General features: G+C 42.0%; 1 protein-coding gene across 4 annotated transcripts in view; it reads right to left on the reverse strand.

The window, feature by feature from the left end:
* Positions 1 to 13541, reverse strand: part of UBE3D (ubiquitin protein ligase E3D) — a 164553-nt gene that overhangs the window by 138536 nt on the left and 12476 nt on the right. For all 4 annotated transcript variants that reach the window (XM_070449836.1, XM_070449835.1, XM_070449833.1 and 1 more), the window contains exon 3: positions 12260 to 12350. In XM_070449836.1, the coding sequence (XP_070305937.1) occupies positions 12260 to 12350 (91 nt within the window). The remainder of the gene's footprint in view (positions 1 to 12259; positions 12351 to 13541) is intronic.

Raw genomic sequence — 13541 nt, forward strand, 5'->3', positions numbered from 1 at the left:
CTATAATTCTTCCACTTACCTTTTCCAGAATTGAATATTATCATTTTTCTATGTAATGGGTGAAAATAAAAATATTTTTGAAACTGCTATAATTGGCAGTTCTTTAATTACTGGTGAGATTGAACCGGTTTTTATATTTATTCACCACTGTGTCTTTTCTATAAATTGTGATCAATGGCTATTTTCTGGTGAGGTATTACTATGTTACTATTAATCTGTACAAGTATATTCAGCATTAAGAATATAAGTCCTTCACCTTATCGTCGACAAAGGAGGCAAGGATATACAATGGAAAAAAGATAACCTCTTTAACAAGTGGTGCTGGGAAAACTGGTCAACCACTTGTAAGAATGAAACTAGAACACTTTCTAACACCCTACACAAAAATAAACTCAACATGGATTAAAGATCTAAATGTAAGACCAGAAACTATAAAACTCCTAGAGGAGAACATAGGCAAAACACTCTCCGACATAAATCACAGCAGGATCCTCTATGACCCACCTCCCAGAATATTGGAAATAAAAGCAAAAATAAACAAATGGGACCTAATGAAACTTAAAAGCCTTTGCACAGCAAAGGAAACTATAAGCAAGGTGAAAAGACAGCCCTCAGATTGGGAGAAAATAATAGCAAACGAAGCAACAGACAAAGGATTAATCTCAAAAATATACAAGCAACTCCTGCAGCTCAATCCCAGAAAAATAAATGACCCAATCAAAAAATGGGCCAAAGAACTCAACAGACATTTCTCCAAGGAAGACATACAGATGGCTAGCAAACACATGAAAAGATGCTCAACACCACTCATTATCAGAGAAATGCAAATCAAAACCACAATGGGGTACCATTACACGCCAGTCAGGATGGCTGCTATCCAAAAGTCTACAAGCAATAAATGCTGGAGAGGGTGTGGTGAAAAGGGAACCCTCTTACACTGTTGGTGGGAATGCAAACTAGTACAGCCACTATGGAGAACAGTGTGGAGATTTCTTAAAAAACTGGAAATAGAACTGCCATATGACCCAGCAATACCACTTCTGGGCATACACACCAAGGAAACCAGATCTGAAAGAGACACGTGCACCCCAATGTTCATCACGGCACTGTTTATAATAGCCAGGACATGGAAGCAACCTAGATGCCCATCAGCACACGAATGGATAAGGAAGCTGTGGTACATATACACCATGGAATATTACTCAGCCATTAAAAAGAATTCATTTGAATCAGTTCTAATGAGATGGATGAAACTGGAGCCCATTACACAAAGTGAAGTAAGCCAGAAAGATAAACACCAATACAGTATACTAACTCATATATATGGAATTTAGAAAGATGGTAACAATAACCCTATATGCAAAACAGAAAAAGAGACACAGATGTACAGAACAGACTTTTGGACTCTGTGGGAGAAGGTGAGGGTGGGATGTTTTGAGAGAACAGTATTGAAACATGTATATTATCAAGGGTGAAACAGATCACCAGCCCAGGTTTGATGCATGAGACAAGTGCTCGGAGCTGGTGCACTGGGAAGACCCAGAGGGATGGGATGGGGAGGCAGGCGGGAGGGGGGATCGGGATGGGGAATACATGTAAATCCATGGCTGATTCATGTCAATGCAGGCAAAAACCACTACAATATTGTAAAGTAATTAGCCTCCAACTAATAAAAATAAATGGAAAAAAAAAAAAAGAATATAAGTCCTTGGTCTAAAATCTGTGACAAATATTGTTTTCGGGTTGTTGACTTTCATTTCATCACCATGCCTTAAATTTCAAATCACCCAATCCTTTCTTCTGTGATTTCTCTCATTACTATTTTTTAATAAACTTTCTATTTTAGCATAATTTTACATTTAAAAAAAAGTTACAAAGATAGTACACACAGTTCTCATATATACCTCACCCAGCTTTCCCTAATGTTAACAGCTTATTTAACTAGGGAAGATTTGCCAAAACTACTATTTTTATCTGGATTTCCCCAGTTTTTCTACTAATGTCCCCTTTTTCTGTTTCAGAATCTGACTCATGACAACACATTGCACTTATTTCTATTTATTGAAACAAATTTTTTTTTTTTTTTTACTGCGCCACACAGCATGTGGGATCTTAGTTCCCCAACCAGGGATCAAACCTGTGCTCCCTGCATTGGAAGGCAAAGTTTTAATCACTGGACTGCCAGGGAAGTCTCCAACACATTGTGTTGAATCATCACGTTGCTCTCATCTCCTCTGCTCTGGGGTAGTCTTTCCGTGATTTTCAGGACCTTGAGATTTCTGAAGAGTAATGCCAAGTCACCTCGGTCATGTCCAACTCTGTGCAACCCTATGGACTGTAGCCTGCCAGGCTCCTCTGTCCATGGGATTCTCCAGGATTCTCCACTAGAGTGGGTTGCCGTGCCCTCCTCCAGGAGATCTTCCCAATCCAAAGATCGAACCTGTGTATCTTACCTCTACCTGCAGTGGCAGGCGGGTTCTTCACCAATAGCACCAGTACCGGTTGGGTATTTTACAGAATACCCCTCATTTGAGTTTGTCTAATATTTTCTCGAGATCAGACTGGGGCTACGGGTTTGGGGAAAGTCTACCCCTGACGTAAAGCACTCTTCTTATCACAGCATACCAGAGGGGACCCTCTATCAATATGACTTATCCCTGGGGATGTCAACCTCCATCACTGGGATAAGGTGGCATCTGCTTGGCTCCTCCACTAGAAAAGCTCCTATTTCTGCCTTTGCACACTCTGTTGTTTGGAAATGAGTCAGGAAGTCTAGGCCACACTCAAGAGGAGAGAAACTAAGCTCCACTCTGGCATTATTTTTACACTTAGAACATCCTTACAATTAAGAAGCCCCTTATATTTGCTACTATTTTTGTTTTACTTTTTCCTTGTACAAATATAGACATCCGAGACTTTTGCCTGATTTACCTCTATTCTAGTCTAAACTGGGAAGAGTTTGAGGGAAGAAGAAATGTGGCAAGATGATGAGGACATTTCAAAATAACTTATCCTGAAAAAAAAGAGAAAACAAACATGCTCCCGGTCTTCCTAATGCTCTTGAATATTGTGAAAGCTTAAAGCACCCTGAAAACTTGCTCACTTCTGCTCCAATCAGCTGGACCATTCACCCGTTAAGGATCAACTATACTTGATCACAGATCTGTTTATGCCACTTATACATGTTATTTTACTTACATAATTTAATCAAACATGTACACCAAGGGACTATGAATTGCTATTCCTCTAAAAACTATACATTTCAGAGTAAAGGAAAATCAGTTTTTAAAAAAACAACATCACTGGTGAAATGTGAGAAACATAACTATAAAAAACTGAGGTGAGGGAAGAAAAGTAAAAACCGAGAATTCTGCAATCAGACTGCTTCAGTGTTTAACTTCTCATTCCACTTTAAAGAACTTAAACTGGAAACTCTGGATAATGAATTTAGGATAGCATAAGTGAAAAAAGCTAGAAGAGTCCACAGCATCAGACTCACATTCAACATGATGATATTAGTTTCATAATAAAAGACTAGTTAAGTTAAAGTACATTTGCATGTGTTAAATGAAAATATTTAAGATGCACATGCATTATTTTTTAATGATTCCCTTGTGTGAATTCTTTTTCTTTGATTTTCCCAATCAATTCTCATAAAAGGGCAATCATAACATGGAGGAGGGCAGACATTTAATTTATACTTCCAGAAGACAGAAGTAGGAATAAGAAAAGCTGATTTTAGTTTAAGAGAAGCAAGAACATTCCCTTTCAAATTAAGCAATACTTCAGCACTAGCATCATTCAAATTGCTGAGTCTGTTAAGGAGATTAAAAAGCAATTCTTTCAATATATACTTTCTAAAAGCCTACTAGGAATCAGGTATTCTGCTGACACAAAATATTAGCAGCAATACATACAGTCCCATTGTCAAGGTATTCACATTCTAGTAGGAAATATATACCTACAAAGGAATAACAGAACCAGGATATAATAAGTGCTCATAACAGAGTCACAGTTCTAAATTCTCAGGAGTTGAAGGGGGAAAGGTAGGGGATGGCTCAGATCCCTTTGAAAACCTGATGAAAGCTTTCACCTCTTTCTTCAAACGTACATTCCCACCTGCACATAAAATGTGTATATTACTTTAGGGGATCTGTGCATTTGCAAAACGAATCAATGAACTCAGAGAAATATGTACCAAATGTTAGGGGAGTAGAGTATACACAGGCTTCAGAGAAGAAGTAAAATCTGAGCTGACCTTTGAAGGTTGAATAGGAGTTCTCCACACAATGAAAGGAAGTAAGCAAGCAGGCAACAGGCATAGGAAACAATATGAAGACAGGTACCATGTATGTTTAACTTGCTACTGTAGTCCGAGCACCAGGCACAGTGGCTGACTCATTGTGTAAGCTCTTACTTGTCAAAGGAATGGACTATGAGGTTGGTGCAAACATATTAATAGCATATGTTGATAACTATAACATGTGAGGCAGTCTGCAGCATACTCAAATGAAAGGGTTAACAAACTTTTTCCTTGCTTGAGAATGTGACCTTTGGTTTAACCACTTAGACCTGTTATCCTGGAAACCAGGTAGATGGTAGGCATTGATAATATTGCTAGTCAAGACCAACTATAATAAAACTGATCATTGATTGGTATATTGCATCTGGACCAGGAGCAAGTCTGAATGATCTGTAATATCTGACAAGGATGTCATGATTTGGACTTCTCTGACTGCAGCCTTTGTAGGAAACCCCAGAAACTATGCCAAAGAACTGTTATAAGGTGCAACTTCCCTGGGGATTCAGTGGATAAGACTCTGCATTCCCAAGGCAGGGAGCCCAGGTTCAATTGCTGGTCGGGGAACTAGATCCTGCATGCCACAACTAAGACCTCGGACAGCCAAATAAAAATAAATTAAAAAAATTAGAAACAACAGTTCTAATGAGATGGATAAAACTGGAGCCCATTATACAGAGTGAAGTAAGCCAGAAAGATAAACACCAATACAGTATACTAACACATATATATGGAATTTAGAAAGATGGTAATGATAACCCTATATGCAAGACAGAAAAAGAGACACAGATGTATAGAACAGACTTTTGGACTCTATGGGAGAACGCGAGGGTGGGATGATCTGAAAGAACAGCATTGAAACATGTATAATATCAAATGTGAAACAGATCACCAGCCCAGGTTGGATGCATGAGACAAGTGCTCAGGGCTGGTGCACTGGGAAGACCCAGAGGGATGGGATGGGGAGGGAAGTGAGAGGGGGGTTCGGGATGGGGAACACAGGTAAATCCATGGCTGATTCATGTCAATGTATGGCAAAAACCACTACAATATTATAAAGTAATTAGCCTCCAACTAATAAAAATAAGTGAAAAAATAAAATAGAAACAACAGAAAAGAATCATTGTAAGATCCGTTTGAATCCTAAGATCACTGCTTAGGGTATGAGGCTTCTTCTCAAGATAGCGTCTGCACCTGCTGATATAAATCTTACACTTCATACCTGGAACCATGTCATAGGGGGAGACGAGGGTCCCCAGAGGGTACATGACTTGCCATTTGCTTGAACTGCTGCAGACAACTGCCCTGTCTGCAGACAAGAAACATGGTCCATGGTAGGGCTGTGAGCCCACAAGCTCAGCTGAACTTAAGAAAACCTCAGGTAGGCACCACTCACACCTTATTGTATGTGATGCCATTACAACTTCGTGAGATAAGAATTTCCATTTCCTTGTTATAAAGAAGGAAAGGGAGGCTCAGAAATGTTAACTAATCTGTACAAGTTCACAGAGTCAAAGATGATAAATGAAGGCTGGATCTTAGCCCAGTGCTTCCATGCACCAATCCCAAGGACAGAGGAGCCTGGCGGGCTACATACAGTCCATGGGGTCACAAAGAGTTGTACACGACCGAGCGACTAACACTTTCACTTTTTTCCAGGCACCAAACTCTTTCCCTTGGAATATACTTCCTCTCCTGGTCACACATGTCAGTAAAGGGGACAGGGAAGGTGGGATGGTACAGACCACATGGGGTGTGACACAACAGTCTAAGGGGTAGGGACCTGGTTCTCCAGACAGTTGGGGAGCATCACAGAATTTAAGGTGGGGAAGTGACAGGTCAGATTTGAATTTTAACAAAGATGAGGAGGAAGACAAACAAAGGTGCCCGCTTAGAATAACAGGGTGGGGCTGGACAAGCTCCTAGATCTTCTCTGTTGCTAAGATTCTCTGTCCCCAGACATTCTGCACGTAGCGCCAATAAACAAGATCCTCAGGACAGTGTTCAAGGCAGCGATGTCCAAACCTCATACGTAATCAGAAATCAAACTGCACTGAGGTTTACAGAGATCTGGGGGACTTCATGCACATTCACCCAAAACGTGATATTTCAGACTTGACCCAGAATCACAGTGAATAAAAGCTCTACGTATCCCATAGCTATCTATGTAAGACATCGAGCAAGAAAAGACCCAATTCACAAGTCATGGCAAAGATAAAGTGTTTTTACAGCAGAAGGAAATTTTCTGATGTTTGGGAAAAAAACAGAAATCCTTTAAGAACAAAAGATATATTTAAATCACAGCTCTCCTGAAAGTATATCTACCAAAAACCCTGAAACTTTGATAGGATTTACTTCCCAAGAGAACTTTCAGAAGAAAATAGATATTGTATTTTTCTCAAGGTAGTTTTTAGGTTAAAAACCTGCTGAAGCTCAGAAAAAGAGTGAAATAATTTCTTAAAACTTTCTCTCAGTTTAAGATCCTACGATGAACAGCAACACATAATTATAATTAATTAAAATATGCTAGTTATATTGAAATATATATATTACCATATGTAAAACAGATAGCTGGTGGGAAGTTACTGTATAACACAGGGAGCTCAACCCAGTGCTCTGTGATGACCTAGAGGGGTGGGATCGGGGGAGTGAGCGGTGGGAGGAAGGTTCAAGAGGGAGGGAACCTATGTATACTTGTGGTTCCTTCACAAGGTTGTATGGTAGAAACCCATGCAACATTATAAAGCAATTTTCCTCCAATTAAAAATAAAAATAAATGTGCTAGTTATTTTTAATGCATCTTAAGTACAAGCTTTTGGGGAAAAGAACTTAAAATGCACAATTTTAATAAATGTTATTGACTGATGGTGCTTATTTAAAACTTAAGAAAATGAAATGCCTTAGTTTTAAAGGTGACCATTAATCACTGATAATAGCAACAGTAATAATACAGAGCTTTCACACTGGATTAGAACCAAGTGGACAATAAAAATTTTAAGGAAGACATCAAGTATCTAAAGCTCAAAACATAGCTGCTGGAATTTCGATAAATTTAGCTGGCATTATTTAACTGATGGCCTACAAATACTATGAAACTAGCTTTGCATTTTATTATCATTATGTACATACTTAATGTATTATCAGTCCTGAATATTCATTGGAAGGACTGATGCTGAAGCTGAAACTCCAGTATTTCGGCCATTTGATGCAAAGAACTGACTGGAAAAGACTCTGATGCTGGGAAAGATTAAGGCAGGAGGAGAAGAGAAGGACAGAGGATGAGATGGTTGGATGGCAACACCGACTCGATAGACATGAGTTGAGTAAGCTCCAGGAGTTGGTGATGGACAGGGAAGCCTGGCGTGCTGCAGTCCATGGGGTCAAAGAGTCGGACACGACTGAGCGACTGAACTGAACTGAACCAATAAGATTCAGTGTGTGCCTGTACTCTCTTTTCGCTTCTTTGTTCTCTTTCATAGAAACGTGATTATTCATAGCAGTAGTTATTTTCAGACTGCAATAATAGCTGGTCTGTCAAGGTGACCAATCAACTAGGTGCATATTCTGACATCTCTTATGTTGCAGTAAGTCTATTCTGCTTGTTACCTGCTAGAGTTTCAATGCCCTCAGAGCTGCTGGGCTGATACCCAGCTCTGCTGGTGCAGATAGAACAGGGAGGGCCTTCCCAGAGACCTCAGGAGACCTCGAAAATGACTGAAAAGCAGGCTTATGTTTCAATGTCTACTTAGCCAACCAATATAACTCAAGTCTGACACGCATTTATTTCTAAAAGACATACCAAATTCCAAACACAAGGATCATTTAGCTGGTTCTGAGGCTAATCACAATGAAGCAAATTTTATTATTGTTGTTGCCTGGTATTAGGGACTTTCACTCTCAACAAGAGCGTAATCAAAAATTGTGTATGTTCAGATCATTTTTACAAAACAATTCTGCTGAACTGATAAGAATGCACATTGGAGAATTTCACTGTAAGGAAACAAGACATTCTTTGTAAATAACCAAAACAAACAGCTAGGAATGTGTGATTCTGAATGAAGAAAAAAAAAAAGACAGCTATAATTAGCAGATTTTGTGCATCCTGGTGCTAATAAGTATTAAAAGCCATTAATGACTCTTAATAGGTTAAACAGTCTTCTGCACCTATAATTTGCTTGATGAGAATCTTTTACATTAAAAAAAAAAAAGAACAAGCATTAGGTTTGTACTAGCCAAACAGTCATCATTCACAGAAGTCAAGGTGCAATTTTTTTGAAGTTCACTAATCACAGAATTTTCATGCTGGCAGGACTCTTCCCTGTCTATCTACCTGAACCTCCCAATGTTACAGATGAGGAAACTGAGAATCAAAGTGACTTGTTCCCAGATAGAAAGATTAGCCAGCAAGCAGACCTTAACTCGGCTATACTGCTCCGAACACGAGAGCTCCTGCCAAGATAAACCACCATGTTCCAAGATGCCTTTCTGAAAAGGATGCCAACAATGAGTTGATTGTGATTACAAGCCTGCTTTGAAATACCTTTGGCTTTGCTTTCTACTTAACAAGCACAGCTGTCCTTACCACCTGCATAGAACAGATAACTGAGGGGGAAATGAGAAGACCACGGGGCTTAATGCAATCGGTTGGCATGATGTCCTTGTGCAGACAGAAGAGGAAGCGTGGTTTTCCATCAAAGACCCGGCTGCCTATGACTGAGATGGAAGCAAAGCTTTCGGTCTCCTACTAAGGATCTCTCCATGTTGCTCGAGAGGGTCTGTGTGTCAGACCCACAGTTGTGACACACGAAGGCGTCCAGGGAAGCCTTGCTGAAGCAAGCAAGGCTGAGTCACATCCACTGTGGATCTTCTCAGAAAGGAAAGGGGAAAGAGCGGGTCATTTCCCTGGCATGCCTAAAAAATTTGGAGTCCTGAGTCAAAAAGGTTTGAAACACTGTACTAGGTAATTTGATGCTTTGCTGATAAGGCCGATTAGGGAAAAGGGGGTAGAATGAGTCTATAAAGACAATTAAAAAGAGTTTGTCGAGTATTCACTGAAGTTTATGTTACAGCCTTAAAAGCTCTTCACAAGTTAGGAAAACAGGCCATGTTACAGCTACATGAGTTGAGGTGAGGTGATGTGGACAAGGTTCCCCAGGCTCTGAGGGCAGAGCTGGAGTTCAAACCCAGGTCCCGTCCTCCCCACCCGCGTCTCAGCCCACAGCTTCCCAAGGTCAGGCTTAGGGACAGTGAGTGTGGTCCATCAGAGTCGGCCTCTCAGCTCTCGTAGTTCTCCGTTCCACGGTCTCAGGGTCTCAAGGTCGTGAACGGAACTGACACAAGACGGAAGATGCGGTATCAGCCAACAGTGAACGAACTTAGTCCTTTAAGACGGGCAGCCAGGAAGCGCTAACCCTCTGGGGAACCTGCTCCTCGGCAACTCCCAGGCCTCTCACTGTCGTAGAGGCACACACGTGCCAGAGACTGTGAGTGACGGTTAAACCGAAGCCGGAAAAAGGCTGAGAGGAGGAAAACTTTCCTGGTTAAACACCAGGGTAACCTGGAATCCTCTGGACCTCCCAGGGTCAAGCGGGCGTGTCCCCAACAGCACACTCCGCAGCCACCTCGGCTGTGGGAAATCTGAGCCAGGACATCTCCCTCCTCTGCAGATTCAGAGCAAGCCCCTGGCTTCCCTAAGATCGCCACTCGGGCTGTGCTCTGCTCAGGACCCTGTGCTTACACTGGCATGACCTGCCGTGATCTTATTTACCCAGGAATCAGACAGTAAGGGAGAGAGACTGATGGAAGGCCAGGATAAACACCCTAACATTTATTTCATTCAAACCAGTAAGAACTTCCAGAGACCGCACTGAGCCTGCTGCTGCGGGTGGTGACAATGCAGATGGTGGTGAGGGAAAGAATCACAGCAGTAGCTGTCACATCCTGAAAGCCTCCCAGTTAAACTCACTCGATCCTCCCCAAAACCATAAGGAGGTAACTCTTACTATTATCTAGATTTTTGTAACAATAACACACACACACAAAAAAGAAGGCAGAGTGGTCAAGAAACTTCTCCAGGATCACAGCTAGTAAATGGTGGGCTCAAACCCAGACGGTCTGGCTTCCGGGTCTCTGCTACACCACACTGCACTCTCGACAGGAGTGGGAAGGGATGTAAGTAAGACTGTCCCCGCACCCAAAGCCTACAGTTTAATTGGGAAGACAACAGATAAACCTCCAACGGGCACACAGACCAACCTAGGGTTCAGGGGAGGCTCCTGGCAGGAGATGCTTAGTCTGCTGAGTCTCAGTTCGCTTCAGTCGCTCAGTCGTGTCCGACTCTTTGAGACCCCATGGACTGCAACACGCCAGGCCTCCCTGTCCATCACCAACCCCTGGAGTTTACTCAAACTCACATCCATTGAGTCGGTGATGCCCTCCAACCATCTCATCCTCTGTCGTCCCCTTCTCCTCCCGCCCTCAATCTTTCCCAGCATCAGGGTCTTTTCAAGAGTTAGTTCTTCCCATCAGGTGGCCAAAGTATTGGAGTTTCAGCTTCAGCATCAGTCCTTCCAATGAATATTCAGTCTGATGAATATGCTGAGTCTAGAGAGAAGCTAAGCAGAGGGAGATGGGGACACAGGGCATGTTCCCAGAGAGGAGGTGTAAGTTTCATTAAGGACTGCCTGTGAAAAGACTGTGGGACTGGGAGCCCATCACCAGGGCTGTGCATGCACGTCTGTAAATAACTGTGTGTGGTTTTGGGGGTGAGGGAGGAAGTGGGTGGGGGGGAGACTGAAACAGGAGGTGCAGTGGTGCACAGGATGCAGCTCCTGCAGCACCCAGCGTGGCATGCTGAGGGCTGGCGGAGTCTGTCCTGGAAGAAATGGGAGGCTTGGGGAGGGTCTGAATGGGGACTCAGGGGACTAGACCTGATCAGAGGCGGGTGAACCCAGAGTCAGGCTGAGCAGATAAGGAGCGGGCAGGAAGTGCTCTTTGGTGAGAGGACAGTGGCCTCGACTAAGAGGTGGAGGAAGTGGAGGGGTATGGAGAACGAAGCAGCATCAGTACCCAGGGACTGGCCACCTGCCGGGACTGAGGGAGAGAGAGGACTGGTGTCTTCCCTCCACCAATACCCCAAATGCCAGCACAGGAGTGGGTCTCAGGTATGGGTAGGCGTCCACTGCCATCTAAGTTTCTAAGGAAACACTAACAAAGAACTCTGAATTCTTCCTTTATAGTACTGTTAACAGTAATAAGGGTTGCTCCGTCTTTCTAGCCTATGAGTGACTAGAAAATTCAGGGAGAATGGTTTATGCCCAGGCAACAAGGAGGCCAACAGGAGGAGGAGAAGATGGAAAAATAATTAAAAGAGACATCGAGGGAATGCAGAGAGTACAGCAAAGGGCCCTCCCCAACACAATGGGGAAATCAGTGCACACCGCGAGAACAGGCTACAAGATTGACCTAAGCAGCAAGAAAAGGTTAATTTGTGCTCTATACGCTGTTTTAATAATCAGGGAAATAGGAAACGGATTTTAGAAAAGCACTAATAGAAATAGCTCAAGTAAAAAAAAAATCGTGCTGCAAAAGCTTCTGTTATTTAGAAAACGCACTTCATGGGGAAAAGTTCATTCACCAGGATGACGCCTACAATGTGTGATAGCTGCCGTGTCTGATTTCAGAGGAGAGGGGCTGGTCTACACCGGCTTCTGCACCCAAGACAAGCCTCCCTCCCTCAAAGCCAGCAACCTGTTGTCCCCCTTTGTCAGCTGGAGGAGACCTAGCTGCCCCGTGATTGCTGGAGTCTGGGGGCTGCTCTGGTTCAAAAAGTGACATTGAGCTGGCTTTCATCTGGAGGCCACAGACTGCCCTCTTGGCAGTTCCTTCAAAAATCCTGATGGAAAAAGAGAACAGTCACTGCTAGGCACAGAATGAGTCAGTGCTAAACGTGCTCCTTACCTGTCCCTTATGATGACTTCACCACAGGACTGGCAATAAAACGTGCAACATTCTTGGGCTTGTAAGCTTTGATTAAACACTGAAATCAGTTCTAGAGGAATCAAGGAAACAGCACGTCTTAAGAGGTTTGGGGTAAATATATTGACATACTTAAAGAGTTTAATAGCCGCAATAAATTATCACCAATAAACACTGTTTATGATCTACCCAGAAGTACATATTTAATTAGTATTAACTGATGATTCAACACCAAGCAAATATTGGGAATGTTTTTTAAAAAACACCAGATTCTGCTACATGTTTCACAGCTAGGTATTGCCCTAAAAACTGTGTATGCAACATACCACCGAGCTATCTCCCTCATTCTAGAAATACCAACACTAAAGAAGTGAAAAAAGGAGCTATTCCACACAGCTTCTCCTTCCTCAGCTATCTTCTGCTAGACTTAGGGACAGTTTTTCATCACTGAGACTGCTGGTAAACAGAGTTCTTAAATTTAATTCGATTTAAACAAAGCTGATGTCCGGTCTGGATCATATCAGTCTGTACAAACAATATCAATCTTGAAATTGGTCTTTATTGGGCAGGTCTCTGGGAATGAAATAGCTCCTAAGAACAGTTCCATCTTACAAGAGCAAAACTCAATTTCTGATTAAAGCTGTGGGAAAACAAATATTTCCCATAGTATATGAAAGAGCAATGTAAGACAGAATGTTCCCTTAGTTTCTGTTATTTCATTCACAAAGAAAGGAAACTTTCATTTCCAAAAAAACTCCAAAGAACAAAAAACCCAATCCACAAAAATATCTATTAAAAAAGTCTGGGGCGTCCCTGGTAGTCCAATGGTTAAGAATCCCCCTGCCAATGCAGGGGACAGGGGTTCAATCCCTGGTCTGGGAAGATGCTACATGCCACGGGGCAACTGAGCTCGTGTGCCTAGATTCCGTGCTCTGCAACACCGCAGTGAGAAGCCCACACACCACAACTAGAGAGTAGACCCAGCTTGCTGCAACTAGCGAAAGTCTGCAAGCAGCAATGAAGACTCCACACAGCCAAAAATAAATAAAATAAAAAATAAATTTTAAAAAATCAGATTAAAAAAAAGTCTGAAGAAATGAGGTTATATCCATTAGAATCAGGCCATTTGAATTTTGTTATGTTACTTTGTATCTTAAGATCTTTTTAAAAACATCTATGCTGGAAAGTTTAAGCCTTGAGAGTTAAAAATTCTTCTATTTAATTTCTAAGACTGCCCTGTAGCACTAAGGTGAAGCTAACAGTA

Source organism: Odocoileus virginianus, chromosome 19 (genome assembly GCF_023699985.2).
Source record: "Odocoileus virginianus isolate 20LAN1187 ecotype Illinois chromosome 19, Ovbor_1.2, whole genome shotgun sequence".
In the NCBI taxonomy this organism is placed as follows: domain Eukaryota; kingdom Metazoa; phylum Chordata; class Mammalia; order Artiodactyla; family Cervidae; genus Odocoileus; species Odocoileus virginianus.